Source organism: Myxocyprinus asiaticus, chromosome 11 (genome assembly GCF_019703515.2).
Source record: "Myxocyprinus asiaticus isolate MX2 ecotype Aquarium Trade chromosome 11, UBuf_Myxa_2, whole genome shotgun sequence".
Classification (NCBI taxonomy): domain Eukaryota; kingdom Metazoa; phylum Chordata; class Actinopteri; order Cypriniformes; family Catostomidae; genus Myxocyprinus; species Myxocyprinus asiaticus.
Window position 1 is genome coordinate 24,531,827 of NC_059354.1, and position 24,213 is coordinate 24,556,039.

A 24,213-nucleotide genomic window follows, 5' to 3' on the forward strand; every position below is an offset into this window, starting at 1 on the left:
TTAAATCTTCAGGATATAAAGCTGGAACGTGAACAGTTGGTAGTAATCCATGCTTGAGTCAAATTTTGTGAAAATCCTGATTTATATTGACCCTCATTCACCAAGCAATCCGGTGTAAAATGATTTGCACAAACATACACAAATTTCGTTATGTTTTGGGGCATTTTCTTCAAAAACAAAACTTGTCCACTGTGTCTTCAGTGGCTCTGATGCAGGGAGTACATGAAGACTCTTATGTTCAATTTTACAGCCTACAACAGAACACGTATGATGCTTATGAAGCTGAGACATTATTCTTCTCAATGTATCTGCTCCAGCGCGGAAAAAATGGCGGACTGTGTGTCGATCACTCAGAGGAGGATCTATGATAATAGGGTGGAGTCCGTCACCAGTCGTGGGCGTGGCCTGCTGTAAAGTGACGTCACTTTAGAGCGGATACGAAAACCAGTCATTTTGAGACACTGTTTTTGATTAATAGAAATATAAGAAAGAGGGCGGACACATGCTGCTGACTCACATTTATGTTCAAACACCATGTAAAAGTGAATTTTGCATAATAGGTCCCCTTTAAATATTTTTGAACAAGTACACTTGCTAAATAGAGAAGGAATGTGTCAAATGGATCAAACAAAAGCAGCCATCACTCCAACACCTTATCCTTCAGTAATCACGGTAAACTGCTAATTCAGTACAAGAAAATCACATGCCATTATATCAAACACAGTTGAAAGCTATTTGGTTCATTAAATGAAGCTTAATATTGTCTTTGTGTTTGTTTTTGAGTTGCCTCAGTATGCAATATATTGGCATATATTAAGGTCAATATTAGGTCAACAATGGCAAAAAAGAAACAGCTTTCTCTAGAAACTCATCAGTCAATCATTGTTTTGAGGAATGAAGGCTATACAATGCTTGAAATTGCCAAAAAACTGAAGATTTCATACAAAGGTGTACACTAAAGTCTTCAAAGACAAAGGACAACTGGCTCTAACAAGGACAGAAAGAGATGTGGAAGGCCAGATGTACAACTAAACAAGAGGATAAGTACATCAGAGTCTCTAGTTTGAGAAATAGATGCCTCACGTGTCTTCAGCTGACAGCTTCATTGAATTCTACCTGCTCAACACAAGTTTCATGTACAACAGTAAAGAGAAGACTCAGGAGTACAGGCCTAATGGGAAGAATTGCAAAGAAAAAGCCACTTTTGAAACAGAAAAACAAAAAGAAAAGGTTAGAGTGGGCAAAGAAACACAGACATTGGACAACAGATAATTGGAAAAGAGTGTTATGGATCTTAACCCGATTGAGCTTTTGTGGGATCAGCTAGACTGTAAGGTGCATGAGAAGTGCCAGATAAGACAGCCACATATATGGCAAATGCTGCAGGAAGTGTGGGGTGAAATGTCATCTGAGCATCTGGACAAACTGACAGCTGGAATGCCAAGGATCTGCAAAGCTGTCATTGCTGCACATAGAGGATTTTTTGATGAGAACTCTTTGAAGTAGTTTAAGAAGTTCTGAACATTTCAAATTGAAATAGCAATTTTTCACGATATTAATGTCCTGACTATACATTGTGATCAGTTGGATGCCACTTTGGTGAATAAAAGTAACAATTTCTTTCCATAAGAGCAAAATCTGTACATTATTCCAAACTCTTGGCCGCCAGTTTGTGTGTGTGTGTGTGTGTGTGTATATATATAAAATGCAATTATATAACTATATATTGTAATTATGTGATTTATCCCCTTTCGTTCTGCGCCACCTCGAGGAACTCAAAAGCCTTGCAGTCCAATTCAAGTAGCCTATAATCTTATCAGCTGTGTAAATATTGACAAGGCATTCGCTTGATTTGTGTACTTGTGAACTACACATTACTTCAATTCAAACTAGGGCCGCATGTCTCTCAAAATAGACACATAAATATACATAAAATGAATCAAAAGAATATTGAAAATCATTCACGTCAAAGAGGATTACAATTTCATAATTATACATCATTTTATAAGATCTTTTAATTATATTTTGAAAAACAAAAATACAGGATAAATCAAAGAGGTGCTCCTTGATTCACGTCTTAACATTTCATGTCAAGTTTGCTGTTATTCTTGACTTGCCATTACATACCAAATGCAAGACAATGAAATGAAAATGACTGCCACAGTGTATAATATAACAGAAATGACTGTCAGCTGTCTTATGTCACCAGTAGTGAAAAATAAATACAAAGAGTTTTATACACACACATTGCATAAAATGACAGGCACAAGTCCATTTTATTCTTGTGTGGTCTTGTGATTTTTATGTAACATCAGTGCAGCAATAATTGTGTAGTGGGTCTAGTCCAGTACTTGTTGATGATTGTTATGAATATGAATGAACACTATTGCATATGTGTTGAAACTGATGTGGATTGGGTTTGCAGGACAGGTCTCTGAAGTCACATTAGGAAGTAGATGAGTTTGTGCCATTTTCATAAAGTTGATGGTGTCCTTATATATATATATATATATATATATATATATATATATATATATATATATATATATATATAGGACACCATCAAATGTATATAATGTATAATTACAGTTTAAGCCACACATATATTCTAGTGATTTAAGCAGTTGCTGCTTCAGTCGATAAATTGTTTTACCTTCAAATATTTTTAATTGGAATACACTGACGGCCTTAAATGTAAATCGGTTTGTTTTGAAGCACAATTTAGATAATGGTAACAAAATATTTTGTCAGAAGTGGGATTCGAACCCACGCCTCCATTCGGAGACCAGAATACCCATGCTTCGCAGGGAAGGACTGAACCTTGAGTCTGGCGCCTTAGACCACTCGGCCATCCTGACAACTGTGGAAATAAAAGCTGAATACAATAATATCAACATCTATAACATTCGATAAGTAATGCGTATTAATACTTTTATTCAAAAAATATTTTTTTAAAGCACTAAGAAGCTTGGTATACTCGACCTTGCCTAAACAACATGTCACCAGAATGCAAGAATGTGGTCGAATCAGGATTTAAGCCCCGTATTAAAAACTGCGCATGCGTACTGTAACTCGCTACTCGCTTACAACACACTCGACACGTGATGTTATCAAACGCTACAGGGGCGTATAAAATGTTATGAGACCGCTCTGGAGAAGAAGCTCGTAAAACCGTACTGATGTCTTTCTATCGAAACACGGTTTGGTTCCTAAAAGGTCTACAGGAATATACAAAGTAAGTACTCGCTCTAATGTAGTTTGTTTATTTTCATATGAGCTTCCTTCCAATAACGTGACAAGCAATGCACAAATTATATACAAATAAATAACAATCTCTGTTATTACAATGTTTGAATGTCACTTTCAGTCGTTTTACTTATTTCACCGTTGTTAGTAACTGCACTGCATTGGATGAAGTGTCGTTTAATCTTTGTTTCTTCTCATCAGGTGCGGTTATGAGGCAGCGGAGAGGCGCTTCAGCGCGGCGGATCTGGAGGTGAGTGTGAGCGGCCGCTCGTTCATCATCACCGGAGCCAACAGCGGCATCGGTAAAGCCGCCGCCTGCGAAATAGCCAAAAGAGGTGAGAAAACAACTTTGTTACTAAATAATGTATGCTCCAATGATATTCCGTCCTTTAATACCCGTCAAACTATTAAGATCTTGTACCTTCCATCAAAACGTTGGAATGGCAGTTGAAATGTTAAAGTTTAACCATCAAAAGGGACGCAACAGTGACTCCTTCTGGTAAATGATGTGCAGTGCTATTTAAATTAGAGAACGATCAAGCTGAACACAAGTTGATTCAGAATTTCTTGTTTGTCTGCAGGTGGGACGGTACACCTTGTGTGCAGAAATAAAGATCGGGCGGAGGAGGCAAGAAATGAGATCGTGGAGCATAGTAAAAATGAGGTATATTTTCATAACAAAATAGAATTGTAGTGTATAAATCATTATTATTTCACAGTACACCCACACAGTACTGTAACATTTTTTTCCAGTCTGATATTATTTGATGTGCCATGATAGTAACATGCCAGTTAAATAATTCCATACCCCCGTTACCTCTACACTATACTTGTATTCCACTGGAACAGAAGCAGTGGACTCTGTTCTAAGTTTGTCTCTCAATTGCTTTTAGAATGTCCATGTCCACCTTGTTGACATGTCCAGCCCCAAGAAAGTGTGGGAGTTTGCCAATGGATTCTCTCAGAACAACAGTCTACATGTTCTGGTAAATCTGATGTGCATTGTATGCAGTATGTGCATTCGCATGCAACCTCCGCCTGTAATGCCCAACCCCTTGTCTTATCTTCTTGTTGTTTAATGCTGTAGATCAATAACGCCGGCTGCATGGTAAATCAGAGAGAACTGACTGAGGATGACCTGGAGAAAAACTTTGCGACCAACACTCTTGGTAGGAGAGTTATATCTTATATTCATGTTATATTGTGATTCAAAAAAATTTTTTAAACAAGGACTACAAAGAATTATGTTTCATTACAGTATTGTTACAAAGGTCACAGGAATCCATACTCATGGAGTATTTCCATTATCTCTGTAAAGTAAATGTTTTTAGTGTCATCCCTTTACACGGCATATATGACTAAAAGGGTATACTACCCATACTACTCTTAGTACTTCTGCCATGTCTGCCTTTGGCAGAAATAGTAATAGTACGGTAGAATGCCAATCCGAACTCAGCCTAAGTTCAAGCATGAAACTTTACATGGCGCAAGCTGATTGGTTCTTTGAACTTATCTGTTAGCCAATCAGCTTGCTCACATGTGATACGTCAGGCCAATCAGCTCACGTGGTGTAAACAATTAGATCCCACATGTAATCAGGTATCCAATTAACTTGTGTACTCTCTCTTTGCCTAACATTTAAATTTGCTCAGTTTGCATGTAAGCCAGTTTTACTTAAGTGTGCTGCAAGTTTTTTCTGAAACCCCCCTCCTCCCCAGCTCCACATGATTAGATCTGCTACAGGGGGATTGTTTTTATGTCTGATTTTGCAGCAGTATGTCTATCTGCTAACTCAGTATGTCTGTGTATGTTCTGGCATTAGTAAGTCTCAGACCTAGTCCAAAACCAATATCCTATCAATATGTCATACCCACATAAACTTGCTAAGTCTTTCTGAGAGTTGTCATAACTGAAATAATCTTGTTTGCTGTTAGGGACATATATTCTGACGACAGCACTGATTCCCACGCTGAAAAAGTCACAGAATCCGAGAGTGGTGAGTGGATCCTCTGTATAGAACCTCTGTGTATCGTTATTGTAGTAAACTGAATTAGTTTTTTATATATATATAATATATATATTATAATATTTATTAGACTGCCTTGCCAGAAAAAAAAAAAGTTGCCGTTTGGATTTAAGGCAGCATTATGATATGGGGTTGCTTCAGTTGGTCAGGTCTAGGCTCTGCAACGCTATGCGGCAATAAAATGAATGACTACCTGAAACTTCTGAATGACCAGGTTATCCCAACAATGGATTTATTCTTCCCTGATGGTACGGGTATATTCCAGGACAGCAATGCCAAGAATCATTGGGCTCAAACTGTGAAAGAGTGGTTCAGGGGGGCCTGGGTAGCTCGGCGAGTATTGACGCTGACTACCAGCCCTGGAGTCGCGAGTTCGATTCCAGGGCGTACTGAGTGACTCCTGCCAGGTCTCCTAAGCAACCAAATTGGCCCGGTTGCTAGGGAGGGTAGAGTCACATGGGGTAACCTCCTCGTGGTCATGATTAGTGGTTCTCGCTCTCGGTGGGGCATGTGGTGATTTGTGCATGGATCGTGGAGGGTAGCATGAGCCTCCACATGCTGGGAGTCTTTGCGGTGTCATGCACAACAAGCCACATGATAAGAAGCGGGGATTGACTGTCTCAGAAGCAGAGGCAACTGAGACTTGTCCTCCACCACCCAGATTGAGGTGAGTAACCGCACCACCACAAGGATCTACTAAGTAGTGGGAATTGGGCATTCCATATTGGGGAGAAAAGGGGATAAAATATATATATTTTTTTTATTTTTTATTTTTATTTTTTTTAAAGAGTGGGAGCATGAGGAATCATTTTCACACATAAATTGGCCTTTTTTGGCCAGGCAGTGTATGTGTGTGTGTGTGTGTATATATATATATATATTTGTCACATTATTCTTTGTACAGATCACTGTGTCTTCTGGTGGCATGCTGGTTCAGAAGTTGAACGTTGAAGACCTTCAGTTTGAGAAAGGCTCTTTTGACGGCACCATGGCGTATGCGCAGAACAAGGTACTGTCTGTTCTGGTTCTTCATTCAAAGTCTTGAGCTGAGACCTGCATTTTACACTGTGTCTATATTAAGACTTGACCAAAAAAAAAAATCCAGATGATACGAAACATACAAAAATGTAGCCGCTATACTTTTGCCATAGTTTTTAGTCCATCACAAATGATCGTGGCAGAAAACAACAAATGCCAGCTGCATCACCCATGCTGCCCCTGTTATACTGACCATATGTTTGTTAACCCAAAGCTTTTTTTGTCACTCATGCAGCCTGCTTACACTGGCTTTTGTTTTTGCTGAATTTATATGGATTTCTTGTTCATTTAAAACATGATTTATATTGTTTTATAGCAACACAAAATTTTATGTGAAATGCTGATGTTAACATTGGTGTCAGTAAAGATACTGGAGTTGTTTAGTGTTTACGGTGAACTTTCTCAGAGACAACAGGTGATCATGACAGAACAATGGGCAGCTCAGCACAAAGAAATCCACTTCTCTTCCATGCACCCAGGCTGGGCAGATACCCCAGGTGGGGAATGTGTGTTTGTGTGTACTAGCTTCAGTAACATTTGCAAGTAAATGTCTTGCTTATAAAATACAGACATTGTTGGAGTCTTAGCCACCGAATTTCTGTGTGTGTCTTTGCTTTTTCCCACAGCGGTGCGGTCATCCATGCCAGACTTTTATGCTAAAATGAAGAACAAACTCCGTACTGAAGCGCAAGGTGCTGACACAGTGGTGTGGCTGGCCGTATCAGATGCTGCCAGCAGACAGCCCAGTGGCCTGTTCTTCCAAGGTCAAGCTACTTTTATAATATAGAACTCAATGGTGACAGAGAAGCTCTATAATGTATTCTGCTTTTATGTGCTGTACAGTTTTAAACATGTTTTGTGACCAAACTCTCCTTGACTTTGCAAAGGATTTAATAGTCTATCAAGAGTTTTTTAACCTGTAACTGAACTTTCACACACTGATTCATTAACAGACAGAAAAGCTGTTTCTACGCACCTGCCCCTGGCCTCCTCCAGGTCCTCTCCTTCTGATGAGGAGAAGCTGATGAGCACACTGGAGGAGCTTGCTGTTAAATTCAAGTGCTAATCGCTTAAGTTCAAAATCAAATGGTGGTCAAATCCAGAGGCTTGATGATCAATACATCATTCCACCGAGAGACCGTGATACTCATTCCTAATCATGGGATTGCAGTGACCAGAGGAGTTAATGAATACTACACCAAAAAGGCTTAAATGTGCATGGACTTTTTGTCCCCTCTCCTATGCAAATACACTCCTCAAGAGACAAGGCAAGAAACAAATACATCCACCTCTGCAGCTAATTAAATGTGCACCCTGTAGAATTGAGTTCTGAATGTTTTATATAAGATGGTTTGAATTTTTGAATAGAAATTACAACATGCTTAACAATATTTCCCATGAGGACACACAAGTACTGTAGAGTTTTGACCAGCCCATGCAGACAAAGTTATGCCATCATCCTGTATAACTATAAAGAAAATAAATGACACTATAAATGTGAAAGGAAATTTATGAAACAATATTATAGACAAGGGGTTTCCTCTTTATACACACAAATGAGTTTACAAACTGTTAACAAGCAAATTATTAAATGACCATTTGTGGCTGATGAGATGATTCTTAATAAAATACTGAACACTAAATCTCTCTCAGAATCGTTTGGGAGTTTTAATTGGTTCTTTAGTTAAATTGTATGATTATCACAGATACTTTTTAACCACAGCAACTAAGAGAATCCATTTATTGTCTTTATAAGGACTACATTGACAAGTATCTAAGGATAAGTGCTAAGCCACAGGGGGTGGTTTACTATTTTCTGTTTTATAGAATTGAGCAATTGCAGAACTGAAACTCTTCTTTCTCTATGAATAGTATTAATGTAATAGGGAAAGTTAATATAGGTTGTGTGTGTCTGGATTTATGAGTGCCAATATAGTAAGGGAACAGAGATGAAAAAAATTACATATCTATGAACATAAATGTTTGCAAGGACATGGTAAATGGTCTGCACTTATATAGTGCCTTTTTTAACCTTAGCGGTTCTCCAAAGCGCTTTACAATGTGTCTCATTCACCCATTCACACACACACACCAATGACAGCAGAGCTGCCATGCAAGGCACTAGCCTGCCATTGGGAGCAACTTGGGGTTCAGTGTCTTGCCCAAGGTCACTTCGGCCTGTGGGCCGCAATTAGTGGTCAACCCGCTCTACCACCTGAGCCATAGCCGCCCATCACAGACAAACTACCTGTGATAATATTTTTTTACATTTGTTTAAAGAAAACAACAAAGGAACCTGCTGCATTAAGACAGAAATAAGAACAGACAGCCTGCTACATGTTCTGTACAACCTTTATTTCAATCACATTGAAGTACTGTCAGAGATAAAAGAAAGGATCAAAAAGACACTTGACTACCATTTCTCTTCCCTGAGACGAGATCTCAGAAATACACTTTTTGGTCAGTTGGGTCAATAAACATGTAATTTACTGAATTTACATGTAAGAAAAATTTCTTCTCAATAAAAAAAATATATATATCTATGAGCTTTTCATTCAAGGTCAACAAAAAGTTTATTACTATTTACTTTGAAATGAATCCCTTTTCAATGAGTCAAAATTCCTTTCACAGTTCATTCACTGCATTTAGCCTCTTTGGAAATCTCTTAGTTGCATTATGTTGCTTTGAAAACTTGTGAAAGCGCAGACACACTGCTGTTTGGTAATCAAAAATGTGATTTAGTTAAACATGGAAAAAGTTAAACTTCTTTATCATGCGGAGTTTATTATCTGCCCATACCCTGTAACCGCTCAGCTATTGTGTTTTACATATCATTGCTTCACAATGAGCTTTGGAAATCCCAAATGTCCATATTGTGCTATGGGAAACTTGCTGTGCACAAGTCACTGATTAGGAAAAGCATTGCTTGTTTCAACATTCAGTGAAAAATGGTGCCTGGGAAAAGAAGTCAAATTATGTTTCAAATAACGTGATATGTTCTGACGAAATGCTGTTTTTTTTAAAAAATTTTATAGTAATCAGATGTCTATGGAACATTAGATCTTAAGATCAAATTAAATATTTTTTTTAAATGAAGCACAATTGATCACTTATAATCAAATGATTATTTAATTGTCCCATTACACTATACCAATAAAAACTACAAGTGCTATGTTTTAACATGTTAATGGATTGTGACCAAACAGCAATAGTACATACCTTCCCATGCCAAATCTGACCACTGATTAAGTTGTGGTGAAGGCACTTAAATATACAACAGTTCCAACATGCTTTGATGTAATATCAGGATGATTAAATTAAGTATAAGATGACAGTGGAATATAGACACAGACAATATACTGTATAACAACACTGGTTTATGTCAGTATAAACAACCTCAAATATTTACATAAATTGGGCCTTATTCACGAGCAGAACAAATTTGTGTATAAATCGTAAGTAAAACCATTCCTACATAAATTCTTCCGTTCAATTCAATGGGACAATTTATATAAGAATGCATTTACACACAATTGTTCTATTCATGTTTCATGAATAAGGCCCAATATAGCCAAGCAGATTTAGACCATATTTACACTTTTCCCATAACCCATGTGTACATTCACAAATGCACATGTTCAGTTCTGTTGTTTTGTTTTTCAAAGCATCACTTTTCAGTGTCACTACATGATGTCCTTATGTTTTTCCCATGGGAAGCGATATCAGCATTCTCATTTGTCACTGTCACAAACACACAATTCTTTGTTCGGCTTCCAGAATGAATACACCTTCAGAATACCTGTACGCTTATGGTGCCGAGAATTCTCAAGATACCACTGGAGTCATGTCCCACAGCTGCATGTTCAAGCACACAACATAGATTAAAATAATTTAAATCTTATTTACAAAATACACTTTATCAAACATTTGTGTGTGAATGGTACTGACCTTGATGACTTTGTCAGTCCCAGAGGTGAGCAGCCAGCCCCTGGTTGGTTCATAATGAATATGTATGATGCTGTGCTTACTGTCATGGAATGTTGCTGTGGGTGCCCGTCTGCGCAAAAAAAGGTTGATTCTATGTCATGTAGAGACAGGAAGACATTCAAAATATTCCAAACATTGATGACAAAGTCCGACTTACTCCTCATCCGTAATGGAGTCATAACAACTGTCACAAACCCGCACCTCAAACTCAAATCCCATGAGAGGTATAGTGGAACGCTTAGAGGAGCACTTTCCACACACGGCTTGGCCACACTTCCTACAGTGATGCTGAAAGAGATGACAAAACATGTTTCTTCATACAGTTTAGTGAAAATTCTGAACTTGTATGCTGTTATTTGTTCCGAGGAACACAAAAGTAGATATCTTTAAAGAATCGTTAAGCAGCTTTTGCTATACAATGAATGTTCATAGCAACCAGGCACTGTCAAACTCCATAAAGGCCCCATAAAAGTAGTCCATATGACACTCCTCCTATATTCCAAGGCTTCTAAAGCCTACCTTCACCTCTGGCAAAACTTGTGTCTAGCTTGCGTTTGTTTCCAGAATTCAAAGATGCAGTTCGAATATTACACATGTGAAAACCTATTCCATTTTGGTGTCAATAATGTTGATGTGGCATTTTTTTAATGTGGAAACGGACGTGAACTAATAACAAGCTTTGGCAGAGGTTAAGATTATCAGTGAATAAAGGCTAACGTTTTGGTCTGTTCAGCTATCACACGGCATCTATACTTGGAATATAGAGTGCAAGCCGTATGGTGCTTTTTTGTACTTAAGGAACAGTTCACCCAAAAATGAAAAATTCTCATCATTTACTCACCCTCATGGCATCCCAGATGTGTAAGACTTACTTTCTTCTGCAGAATACAAATTAAGATTTTTAGAATAATTTTTCTTTTGGTCCATGCAATGCAAGTGAATGGGTGCCAACATTATGAAGCTCCAAAATCCACATAAGGGCAACATAAAAGTACTCCAGAGGACTCTGGTGGTTAAATCAATATCTTCAGAATCGATATGACGTGTGGGTGAGAAACAGATGAATATTCAAGTCCTTTTTTTTTTTTTTTTCTCCTATAAATTCTCCTCCCTGCTCAGTCAATCTCCACATTCACATTCTCCTCCTGTTTTTGGTGATTCACATTATTCATGCATATCGCCCCCTACTGGGCAGGGAAGAGAATTTGTGATTAAAAATGACTTAAATATTGATCTGTTTCTCACCCACACCTATCATATCGTGTCTGAAAACATGGATTTAGCCATTGGAGTCATATGGATTACTTTTATGCTCCCTTTATGTGGATTTTGGGGCTTAAACATTTTGGCACCCATTCACTTGCATTTGAAGGACCTACAGAGTTGAGATATTCTTCTTAAAATCTTTGTGTTCTGCAGAAGAAAAAAATGTCATACACATCTGGGATGCCAGGAGGGTGAGTAAATCATGAGAGAATTCTCATTTTTGAGTGAACAACTAACTCTTTAAGAACTTGACAGCCCCTGGTCTCTATTAACTGTCATTTTCCCAGTAATGATTCTTCAAAACGTTCTACTTTTGTGTTCCGTGAAATAAATCATATCAGAGATACGCCTGCTCACATGTGCTGGGAATTACCTGCCGCAGGCCAATTTTCTTACAGTCCCACATCTGTTTGAAGTTCCAGAAGAACGGCTGTTCACACTTTTGACACGAGTCACTGTCCAGCCACTCAGGGGTCTGAGACAGAGAACATGAAATAATGAAAATAACACAAATATGTAACTGATATAAACAGGTATAGCCTGTTGACAAGAATATCCATTTAGTCCTAGATGCTCCATTTTCTCTATATATATCCTTCCACCCTCAGTGGGTTTTTGCTCACCTCTTGTCGTGTGACATCCATGTTCCAGATAACTATTCCTCCATCTGAGCCACAGGAAATGAGTTGACGAGTGTGCGGAGCATAACACAAACCTTGCACTTTATCACTGCATCACACACAGGAACACACACAAACACACACATTACATGCTTCACTTATACTAATATCTTGAATATATAGGCTGACAAAAATCAATCATTTCCTACTTATGTCCCTGCATTTCGATGGCTGTGCCTTTACGGCCCCCGATGTCCCACATGATGATTGAATGATCAGAACTTCCAGAGAATAAAACCCTTTGAACGGGATCCCAACACAGAGCAGTAACATTGCCTGCAAACATAAACATTCACAGGGGCAACATTAACAGATTCAGTAAGCTATTAGTGTATGCTTTTGGTACTCTGTGAATGTCGCTTAAATAATGAATATTGCCTTAGGGCCCATTTCAGTGTGCTTAAGTAATGAAATACGGGAATATGAGGATATTTGCATGAGGAATAGTGTGTTTGTGTGTGTTGTTTGTTTGCATGTCGTCTTGGATTACACTGAGCTCTCGGGGCCTGGATGCAGCATCATTCAAACACAACAGTTTTCAGTTATAGATGCCATTGTAGAAATTCTCTACTCAGTCATCCATGATGAATTTAATCCATGAGTGTAAGTGTCCAGTAACAGGACAGTTTCTGAGATTAAGCAGTATTCGGGGAGGCCTGGGTAGCTCAGTGTTAAAATACGCTGACTACCACCCCTGGAGTTCGCTAGCTCACTAGCTTGAAACCCAGGGCGTGCTGAGTGACTCCAGCCAGGTCTCCTAAGCAACCAAATTGGCCCAGTTGCTAGGGAGGGTAGAGTCACATGGGGTAACCACCTTGTGGTCGCTATAATGTGGTTCGTTCTCAGTGGGGCACGTGGTGAGTTGAGCGTGGTTGCCACGGTGGATGGCGTGAAGCCTCCGTGCGCGCCATGTCTCCATGGCAACGCACTCATCAAGCCACGTGATAAGCTGCACGGGTTGACGGTCTCAGACGCGGAGGCAACTGGGATTTGTCCTCCACCACCCAGACTGAGGCGAATCACTACGTGACCGCGAGGACTTAAAAGCACATTGGGAATTCCAAATTGGGAGAAAAAAAAAAATAAATAAATTGCAGTATTTGGCTAGCCCCCATGTGGGGATCCTCTCCATGTAGAATAAAACAGCTTTTATAATGTTACTGATATGACTGTGGGTCTTCATCTCATGTGAGAGTTAATGATTTCATTCATGTTTCTAAATTACTATTAGTTTCTTTAGTACAACTTTATTAATACAACTTTTGCTTTTTTTTTTTTTTTTTGAGTGCAACTTTGAGGGATAAATTATGGTATTACTAATACTCTGGCACAGTATCATATTGTGTGTGGATTTGTAATACGTTTATCATAATCGTGTGCATTTTGTGTGAGTGAGCACCTGTGTGGCCTTTAAAGGTGGTGACCAGGCTGCAGTTGTCCTGCTCCAGTTTAAGGATTGTCACTTGACCGGAATAATCTCCAACGAAAGCATGTCTGGTCTCCACATCAAATCTTACACGGAGATCGTGAAGGAACCCAAGCTGTATAAGTCCTTATCTCCTGAAATGCTTCTATCTACACAATAACAGTACACACACAAATATACCAACTATATCCCTATATTTAAAAAAAACCATTTAACTATTTATTACATGTGTAATAATTATATTAACTTCTAAATTAGTAAACTATTGATGTTAATTGGTTAACTATGTGTTTTTTTTTCATGCTTTCAAAGACAAAGTGCAAAAATTTAAAGAATCACATTCACTATGATGATGGCATGTCAAGATTGCATTCAATCAGATTGACTTTTGTCATTGCCCTGTACTTTACTGACAAGATACAAAGCGATCTGAAAATGTTTTGTATGATCTGAAATTTGTGAGATGTTTTGGGTTGAAGCAGGCCACTTGGCTGTAGCATTTGAATGGATACTGTAGTCCAGACACCCATGCTGTAGTTCTGTATGTGCCCAGCTGCTGTCCACTCTCTGAGCAGTGCCACGTAAAGCTCTTGTCCTGAGCTGTGCTTAGAACCCACTCCATCTCTAAGACGAACAACACCACAGTCACAGCACCCTGATGAGCTAAACACAAACAAAAGAAAAAATACAATGAGCAAAGGGGAGGATCAAATTACCAGCACATACACTTTGAATATCTGTACTGTATATCAACTGCACCTCTACATCAACAATATTGTTTTCATTTACCTTTGTAAACAAAGCATTTTGCCATGTTTTCAAGAAGGTTAGCTAGTTGTATCTTATTCATGTCATTCATGACTATAAATGGCACACTCTGATTGAAAGCTGAACGCTCAGAGAAAAACTTCCCTGCACCTACGTTGTACTTTTCTGTATTTTATTTGGCCTTACTACATCTATGTACACATGACTATTAAATGAGCTGCCATCTATTGTTCTTTGATTGCTGTTACATAAATGGAACTTTCTGAATCATCTGTATGTTCTAGGATAACCATTCATTGAAAACCAGGAAATAAACTACCAATACAGTGTCCCGTTCACTTAATCAAAAAGAAACGTAAGCTTCAGAACTAAAATTTCCTTTCTAAAATTTGAAAGAATATTTTTGTTGTTAATATTCTTATTTGTATTGATGACAAATAAGAATATAGACACCTAAAAAAATAAGAATAAAGACACCTAAAAAAACCACTAGCAAAAATGATAGAAACCTAAAAAAAAAAAATCATGTGACCAAACTACTCACTAATTATGCTTTTCTGTAAATATTATATAAAGCCATATTTGACTTGACAGTTTTTACCTTAAATCTCAAATCACAGGGAAAGTGATCCTTCCACATGTTCATATGATGTACTGTATGTTTACCTTTAACTAAACATACAGTTAAAGTGATAGTTCACCCTAAAATGAAAATTCTCTCATCACTGACTCACTCTCATGATATCCCAGACATGTATGCCTTTCTTTCCTCTGCAGAACGCAAACAAAGATTTTAAAAGAACATCTCAGCTCTGTAGGTCCAAACAATACAAGTGAATCGGTGCCAAAATTTTGAAGGTCCAAAAAAAAAAAAAAAAAAGACATAAAGGAAGCATAAAAGTAATCTTTATGACTCCAGTGGTTAAATCAATATCTTCATAAGTGATATGACAGGTGTGGATGAGAAACAGATCAATATTTAAGTCCTTTTTAACCATAAATCTCCACTTTCACTTTCCTCTGGAGTTTTTGGTGATTTGCATTCTTCGTGCATATCGCTTCCTACTGAGCAGGGAGGAGAATTTATAGTTTATAGGTCCATTTATGTATGGACAAAAGAAATATTACAAAGCTGAAATATTCTTCTAAAAATCTGTTTGTGTTCAGCAGAAGAAAGTCATACACATCTTGGATGGCATAAGGGTGAGTAAACGAGAGAATTTTCATTTTTGGGTGACCTATTCCTTTAAAGATGATGACGATGAGTCTGCATACAGAAGGGAGGATAAACAGCTGGCTGTCTGGTGCAGTCAAAACAACCTTGAGCTGAACACGCTCAAAACGGTGGAGATGATTGTGGACTTTAGGAGGAACCCCCCAACACTTTCCATTCTGAACAGCACTATGGCAGCAGTGGAGTCATTCAGGTTCCTGGGCACTACCATCTCACAGGACCTGAAGTGGGAGACCCATATTGACTCCATTGTGAAAAAGGCCCAGCAGAGGTTGTACTTCCTTCAACCTGCCACAGGCGCTGCTGATACAGTTCTACTCAGCAGTCACTGAGTCTGTCCTCTGCACTTCAATAACTGTCTGGTTTGGTTCAGCTACGAAATCAGACATCAGAAGACTACAAAAGACAGTCTGGACTGCTGAGAGGATTATTGGTTGCCCCCTGCCCACCCTTCAAGAACTATACACTTCCAGAGTGAGGAAAAAGGCTGGAAAAATCACTCTGGACCCCACTCACCCTGCCCACTACCTTTTTGAACTGTTGCCCTCTGGCCGATGCTTCAGAGCTCTGAGCACCAGAACTGTCAGGCACAGGAACAGTTTTTCCCTCAGGCTATCCATCTTATGAACAGTTAATTTGCCCCACTGAGCAGTAACTATGTGCAATACACAGTTTAGTCTTTCTTATATTTATCCAACACATCCAACCTCTTCTGCTATTTCATTCCTCTGAGAAAAAAACAAAAAACATTTGCACTGTACATAACAGATTTGTATTTACACTGTACATAACAGATTTGTATTTACACTGTACATAACAGATTGTATTAGATTTGCACTACCCATGTGTATGTGTGTATGTATGTATGTGTCTGTACGTATGTGTATAATTAGTTTTTATTTTTTTATTATTATCTATGTCTTGCTGCTGTTTTTGTATTGTTTTTGTATTGTTGTGTACTGGAAGCTCCTGTCACCAAGACAAATTCCTTGTATGTGTAAGCATACTTGGCAATAAAGCTCATTCTGATTCTGATTCAAGGTGCACTCAGTGATTTTATTTTATTTATTTATTTTATTTTTTTTGCTAATTGCTAAACCTTATAAACAAAATGAAATAGTAACAGTAGAATAGTATTTATGAAAAAATATGTTTAAAATGATGTACACACATATAAATACTCAAGTTGTCAGTTTTAGTGAAAAAGCTGCTTTTTTCTGCATATGATGCTGGGCAGACATTGAGTACCGGCATGTTAAGATCTGACGAATATTAGTGCTACTAGCTTTATCTCAATAATCCCTTTTAATTGGATGCTTTCATTTGCATAATAAATTCATCATTGCTGAACAAGAACAGTGCATTTCTACAGTAGCTGAGAACTTCTGTTTTTTTGTGATGCTGCATCTACGCCACAAGGTATCAGTGCACCATAAACACTAATATTACTGAATGCACCTTTAAGAAAACAGACTTCATGCATGTGACAGTCTGTCAATAGATTTGTGACTCACCCTGATATGTTTGTGCAGGAGTCATCTTGTTGTAGTCCTCAGACAGGACAAACTCCTAAGAGATGAAACACACAGAGCAAAGACAAAGAGTGAAACATAAGTGAAGCTCAGGCCATGGCTTCAAGAAGCTTTAGATTTAGAATGTATTAGTACCTGCTAGAGACATATTACTAGGTGTGTGTAATACTATCTCAGCAGTTCAGCTTATGCTGCGGTTGGCGATTATGTTTTATCAACATACCGACACAACACCATTGTCCATCCCAACAGATATCCTCCTTGTCTCTGGGTTGAAAGACATACATGAGCATGGAGCTAAAACATAAGAAAGACGAGCTTTGTGTATTAGCATCTCTAACAAAATCTATGCCAATGGCATTCAGCCATACACAGACACATACTCATTACATGAAGCCAGTGACCTCTGCAATAGTTAACTAGAAAGCAAGCTAATTACATCATTACTGAGAAATTAAACTGATGAATGTGGGATTCGGTCTGAATCTGAACACTAACAAAAGCAGAAGTTCATGCCCACACTGGTTGCATTTAGCCTTTTAACTTTAATAGTAAAATTCCTAAAGTTTTTGGTTGATGTCCCACAGTTGTGGCTCTCAGAAAGCTGCCAGCAAACAAAAGTATGTTGGGCAGTAAACTCACCAGGCATTGTGTGATAGACACTGGGCCAGTACTGACCACCATCCCTCTTCAACCACACACGGATTGTCCTTAAAAAAAAAAAAGAAAAAAGGTATGTATGTATATATATATATATATATATATATATGTTATATATATAAAAATACACAGTCATGTGAAAAAATAAGTACACCCCATGGAAATTGTTGGCTTTTTTTTTTTTTTTACATATTTGGACAAACAAATATTTATCCTCTTTGAAACAGTGCCTATAAATAAAGTTGATATACTTGAACAAAACCACAAGGAAAATAACCTTTTTCAATCATTTATTCAACAAAAATATCAATAGATATGATATTCTTCTGTGGAAAAAATAAGTACACCCTTGGCCTCAGAAGCTAGCATTGCCCCCTTTAGCAGAAATAACTTCTTGTAGGCGTTTTGCATAATTGTCCACCAGTCTCTAACATCGGCTTGCTGAAAAGTTTGACCACTCTTCCTTGTAAAATTATTTTAGTTGCAAGATGTATGAGGGTTTTCTTGCATGTACTGCCCGTTTCAAATCTCCCCACAACATTTCAGTGGGATTCAATCTGGGCTTTGACTAGGCCATTCCATAACCCACCATTTCTTCTTTTAGAGCCGTTCCTAGGTGGATTCGCTAGTGTTTAGGATCATTATCATGTTGAAAGGTCCACTTTCGGTTCAACTTCAACTTTCGGATAGATGGCCTCACATTATCTTCAAGCACTCTTTGATATGATGCAGAATTCATAGTTGAATCAGTGACTGCAAGCTGTCAACTACCTGAGGCAGTGAAGCAACCCCAAACCAGAACATTTCCACCACTGTGCTTCACAGTTGGTATGAGGTTCTTCTCCTGAAAAGCTGTCTTTGGTCTGCACCAAACATGTGTACTTTTACTGTGGCCAAACCACTCTCTCTTTGATTCGTCTGTCCAGAGCACATTATTCCAAAAGGCCTGGACTTTGCCTATGTGTTCATTGGCAAACTGTAGTCTTGCTCTAATGTTCTTTTTAGACAGCAAAGGCTTTTTACAGGCACGCCTCCCATGCACGTCAAATTTATGCAATCTCTTTCTGATTGTAGATGCACGCACTTTGACACCAACAGTTGCAAAAGTTACCTGCAGATCCTGTGATGAAATTCTGGGGTTCTTGGAGACTTCTTTTTTTTTATCAAATGGTCTGCTCTTGGGCTGAATTTGTTGGAACGGTCAGTCCTGGACAAATTAGCATCATTTAATATCTACGCCACTTGTAGATGATTTTCCTTACAGTGGAATGATTTATTTCAAATAATTTGGAGATATTTTTAAATCCCTTGCCAGACTCATAGGCATTCACAATTTTTTTTCTGAAGGCCTCACAGAACTCTTTAGATCTTGGCATGATGACACCACACACCTCAAAAGCAAAGAGAATATCAGACACTAGATATAAAAGGTTTAATTAAAACAGGTTCTACCTGCACTCCCTAAGGAGGTTCTAATCATTGGCACCCAATCTTGAACACTTGATTCTAATTTTATGGATTTGAAGGTGTGATAAATGTAGGGGTATACTTACTTTTTCCACAGAAGAATATCACATCTATTAATATTTTTGTTGAATAAATGATTGAAAAAGGTAATTTTCCATGTGGTTTTGTTCAAGTATACCAACTTTATTAATATACACTGTTTCAAAGAGGATCGAATGTTTGCTTGTCCAAATATGTCAAAAAAGCCAACAATTTCCATGGGGTGTACTTATTTTTTCACATAACTGTGATATATAGTCATATATATTTTTGGATTAAAAATCAATATCAAATCGCTCAAATAAAGATCACGATTAATCTGAAAAACTATATTTTTATCCAGCCCTAGGTGCATTTGGTTGGGGTGCTGGCTGTTCTCACAGGTGTTGGGACTCAACTTGGGAATTGGCTTCAGTGTTGAGCAGGGCCGTAACCGCAATATGTATTGAGGGCGACAAGTTCCCCCCAATAATCAGATATGGCCAGATTGTCCCCCAAAGTAATTGTTATCCTTGTTGCTGTTCTGCTGCAGTTCATAATGACAATTAAACAGCGGTGCATAAAGTTGTTGCAGGAATAACATAATGGTTTAAAAAAGTTACATTTATAGTATGCACAGTAGTCTAACACCACTCGTCAATGTCATTTGAGATAGCCAATCAAATCGATGAAGGCAGGACTCAAATTTAAGAAGCTGAGCCGGAACCTTGTGGATTATTCCAGCGCCACACAGCATGCACGCATCAGTGTCAGCAGTTCAGGTTAACAGTGTTTGTGTCATGTAAGATGTAAGTATCTGACTAAATATGCTAAATTTGATCACTGATTTATGATTAAAATGTTGTACCAACTGTAAGTAATTTCCAAGTGTGCAAACTATTCTCCATTTTGCGAAATTTGCCATTTTGAATTAAAAATATGTCACGTACAGTATGTTTCGTATGTCATTCATAATTTTAAATGTGAAAATATTAACGGAGCCGTTTTCAGCATATCAGGCTCAAGATAAAAAGCGAATGTGTTTATATTGTAAAGAATTGAATGAATGTGGTTATCTGGTTTCTGAAGTACCTTTTTAGAAAATTCACTTGATATTGTCTTAGAAAATGATTTATAACACAGAGTAGAGCATTTTCATCCTCAGATTAAAACTAGAACATGGTAAGATCTGTGACTTGTGGCTTCAATTGAGTTTTTAGGTGGTGGCAAGGACATTGTCATATATTTTTAATGCAAATATTATTAGGTAACAATTTAAAATCAATTTAAGATTTTCTAAATAATTTCTTTGTCTTTAATTCTGAATTTTGTACAGCATCTCCTAAGAGTCTTCTTTAAAAGAGACCATTTTATTTTGAGGATGAGCACCAGTTAAAGGAGTAGTTTACTTTAGTAATTTACTTTTACTCACTCATTTACTCACCCTTATGTTGTTCAAAACCCACATGCTTACTTTTTCTTGAAACATAAAAACAGATATTTTAAGCAGCTCTATTCCATAGAATATCAGTTTATAGTGAGCAGGAGCTGTCAAGTTTCATAAAGTACAAATACTATAAATCATTATTAAAGGTTCAGTATAGATATCATAACAGTAGTCCTTATGACAGGTGCATTATATTCCAAGCTTTCTGGGACCATAGAAAAGCTTAGTGTTGTATGGACTACATTTATGGTATTTTAATGATGATTTTTTTCCCCTCTTTGGACCTTGACAGCAGTGGTCAATATGAAGTGTTTTTGTATGTAAAAGAGCAGCGTTAGGATTCTTGAAGAAAAGATTGTGTTAAGAGTCTATGGGGGGGGGGGGGGGGGAAACAATGAGGCACAACTTGAGGACAGTAAATAATTTTGTGTATTTTCTTTTTGCAAGCCAGCTGATGTCATGTCATTTTACAGATACATCAGTGATGAAAAGAAAATCAAATTATATTTGTCTTTTCTTTGATACAGCACAAAAAATAAAAGATGACTGAAATAGGCAAACTGCAATTCAGACACAGTGTTTGTCTTGTACTGTGTGAACTTAAAAAAAAAAAAAAAAAAACAATTTAAAAGATTTTAAAAAAATTATCGCATTTTGGTCACATTTTAAAAAAACGTTAACGCATTTAAAGCCTTTATTCAGAAAATTATTGCATTTACTATTTTAAAGGACCGAGGACACCCCCCAATGTTCAAGACATGGTTACGGCCTTGCAGATGAGGAGCAAAAATTTTAAAGTTTCTTGGCTTGGACAAGTGGGAACCCTTCATGGGGACACAAGGGAGGGCTAAACAACTAGAAGTGGCTGATCTGCAGGGCAAGTCTGCAGCTGCGTAAGACAGAGACAGGATTTTGAACAGGCAGCCAATGAAGAGACTTGCTAAGAGGTGTGCCATGAGAATTTATTGAGATACAAAAAACAAAACAAAAAACAAAAAACAAGTGCATGTGCTCAAGATGTGGAAGATAACTAAACGGTCATAAATGTCTACTTCAGGGGTTTTCAAACTGGGGTCTAGGGACCCCAAGGGTGCCGCAAGGAGGTGCTAGGGGGTCCGCTGGAAAATTGTTTTAATAAATTGTAAAAATGTTAAAAAACAACTTTTTTTTACATTGCTTAATTTGACATTACTGTTTCATTTACTAAACACTGGCTGGAAATCATGAGATTAATCATGATTATTTTATTCAATGGCAACCACAGTTTTTAACCATAAGAAATGCATATAAAAACAATAAGCATATAGGTTTGTGATAAAAAATATTTCTTGAACCTTTAGCTGTTATCTTTAGTTTGCTCAAATGAGGGTTGTTAGGTCACAGTAAAGCTGCTTTGGAACAATATTTTTTGTGAAAGCGCAATAAAAGTACATTTGAATGGCAATTAATTGTACATCAATACAGAAAATAAGATAAAAAGAAAAAAGATACACTGTAAACTTAATTCAGAATATTTTGGAGATTCTATTTTGCACATAATATTTTAATCATTTCTTTTGATTTTATTACAATGACAATATAGCCAATTATTTAATTTCACTACCATGCTATTTTATTAAAATATCACTGTTTTTCTCAGAAAGTAAAATTGTCTCTTCATACTTGAAAATATAAAGCTGCCTTTATATTTTGAGAAGGGGGGGTCCCTCGCAAGGGTATCATCCTGTTTGGGGGCCCTTGGCCATCAAAAAGTTTGTAAACCCCTTATCTACCCCATATAATTTGTATTAGCCTATATTCAAAAAGCAGTGAAATACAAATTAAGACAACATCTGTCTTTAGATCTTGCATCCTATCATCCCATCCCAGATCATCATATAACTTCTTAACTTTTCTAACAACAAAGAGAATCATAACTACCCAGCTGCCTTGAACATCCCACTAACCCATATATAAAAGCAGCATGCAAACTAACATTACCATGTGGGAGGAAACATGAGTTCTGACATTGACTGTGAACCCTGGGGCTTTTTCAGGGTGTTTACTTGCTTGAACAGAAGGTGTGCTTGCACAGCCAATCATATGACTCGCATTACACTGTGTAATGAATCATAATTCAGATTTAATCTGAGCACTGAAAGGAAGATTAGATCTGATGTGGTGATTAGGAAAATAAAGACACTGCACTGTGTTGTCGGTTTTTACATGAAATGGAAATGAGGGCGGAGAGAGCGCTGCTGTGTTGGAACGGAACCGCAATCAAATGCTCGGAATACTTTACAGCATGAAGAGAGTTGTACATGTAAGCACACTACGTTCTTCGATATCAGCGGTTTAGGGGGCGTTCACAACGAATGCATTGATTAGCTATGCATAGCCGGAGCGGAACGAATAGAACAGACCGCATGTGTCTCGAGACGCGTTTTTAACAGCTAGTTCTTGACTCGGCGTCTAAAAAACGCCACGCTAAGGTCCGTCTTTTGCATGTTTATATAGGAAAAGAATTAAAAAGCAGCAAAGACGAAAGCAAAAATACGCGTTCGGTGTGAACGCTCCTTAGGGATGCCGTGTTTGCATATTGAAAGCTCTTTATTATTATCTTCAATTTGCGCTATGAAATGTGATCATTATTAATGGTTTTTCCTTGGACCATTATTAGTGCTGCACAATAGTCTATCGATTAACCATCTCGTTTTATGACACGAGCCGAATAAGAAATTAAATATATTTGTTCTTGCGCAACAGAAATTGAACATCTTATATTGTAACTGTTACTTGTGACAAATATATATATATATATATAAACGTTATTTTTTTTTTTTTACATTTCAGTGCCGGTTACACGATTAGCCTACTGTATAAATAGCCTAGTTGATTGTTGGGCATCGTGTTGTTTCTAATCATGCATAGTGGTGGGCTGCTAACCTGTCCAGAGATATGCTGATAACACCATCCTCTTTGGGGATGATCACAGCCGTGTTCACCACATCTTGGAGACCCTCGATCTTACTCAGCAGGACGGGCTTTCGTGTCTGCGGACGGGGATGAATCTCTGCCGCCATGGTGCTGTGGTTTCTTCTCCGTCACATGAATTCCCTCTCGGCAGCATAACACGCGGAGCGCAGGTCGATTATTAAACCAACAACACGGTAAACTGCAGCAGTCAGTCAGTCAAGGATGCTGCTGGTCAGCTGATCGCCCCTCGCTGTCGATCTCTTTACAATGAGACGCGATCTTTATGTCATGTTCTGTACAGAGAGACGCTTATTCTCACGATCCTCTCTATGTATCAGACGATCCGATTAATGAATGAATCAGTGATACTTGCGTTTGCGATGTGCAGTGTTGACTTCAACGAATGCCGAATGTCTATAACAGGAAGTTGAACGTCATTCCTTTTTTTCTCTATTGCATAAAA

General features: G+C 37.8%; 2 protein-coding genes and 1 non-coding gene across 4 annotated transcripts; 1 reads left to right on the plus strand and 2 right to left on the minus strand.

Annotated features, from left to right (window-relative positions):
* Window positions 1-2,745: 2,745 nt before the first annotated feature.
* Window positions 2,746-2,858, minus strand: trnal-caa (transfer RNA leucine (anticodon CAA)). Its single transcript has 2 exons — window positions 2,821-2,858; window positions 2,746-2,791 (listed from the first exon to the last, which is right to left on the minus strand). It is a non-coding gene; the product is annotated as a tRNA-Leu (tRNA).
* Window positions 2,859-3,076: 218 nt separating this feature from the next.
* Window positions 3,077-8,849, plus strand: LOC127447948 (dehydrogenase/reductase SDR family member 12-like). Its single transcript, XM_051710199.1, has 10 exons — window positions 3,077-3,235; window positions 3,448-3,581; window positions 3,828-3,910; window positions 4,140-4,232; window positions 4,334-4,415; window positions 5,181-5,242; window positions 6,177-6,281; window positions 6,717-6,807; window positions 6,937-7,074; window positions 7,264-8,849. Exons 1-10 carry the CDS (start codon window positions 3,180-3,182, stop codon window positions 7,374-7,376), a joined length of 957 nt encoding a protein of 318 aa, XP_051566159.1. The 5' UTR covers window positions 3,077-3,179; the 3' UTR covers window positions 7,377-8,849.
* Window positions 8,850-9,731: 882 nt separating this feature from the next.
* Window positions 9,732-24,004, minus strand: LOC127447947 (WD repeat and FYVE domain-containing protein 2-like). Of its 2 annotated transcripts, none has more exons than XR_007898440.1 (12): window positions 23,721-24,004; window positions 17,846-17,913; window positions 17,427-17,500; window positions 17,186-17,240; window positions 14,182-14,332; window positions 13,643-13,755; window positions 12,393-12,519; window positions 12,187-12,292; window positions 11,937-12,038; window positions 10,499-10,585; window positions 10,259-10,367; window positions 9,732-10,165 (listed from the first exon to the last, which is right to left on the minus strand). XR_007898440.1 is itself a non-coding variant. In XM_051710198.1 (12 exons), the coding sequence occupies exons 1-12, from the start codon at window positions 23,855-23,857 to the stop codon at window positions 10,136-10,138; spliced, it is 1,203 nt and encodes a 400-aa protein (XP_051566158.1). In that variant the 5' UTR covers window positions 23,858-23,994; the 3' UTR covers window positions 9,732-10,135. The 2 variants fall into 2 exon arrangements, 1 of the variants encoding a protein (XP_051566158.1); XM_051710198.1 differs by having other exon boundaries at window positions 10,455-10,585; window positions 23,721-23,994.
* Window positions 24,005-24,213: the final 209 nt, after the last annotated feature.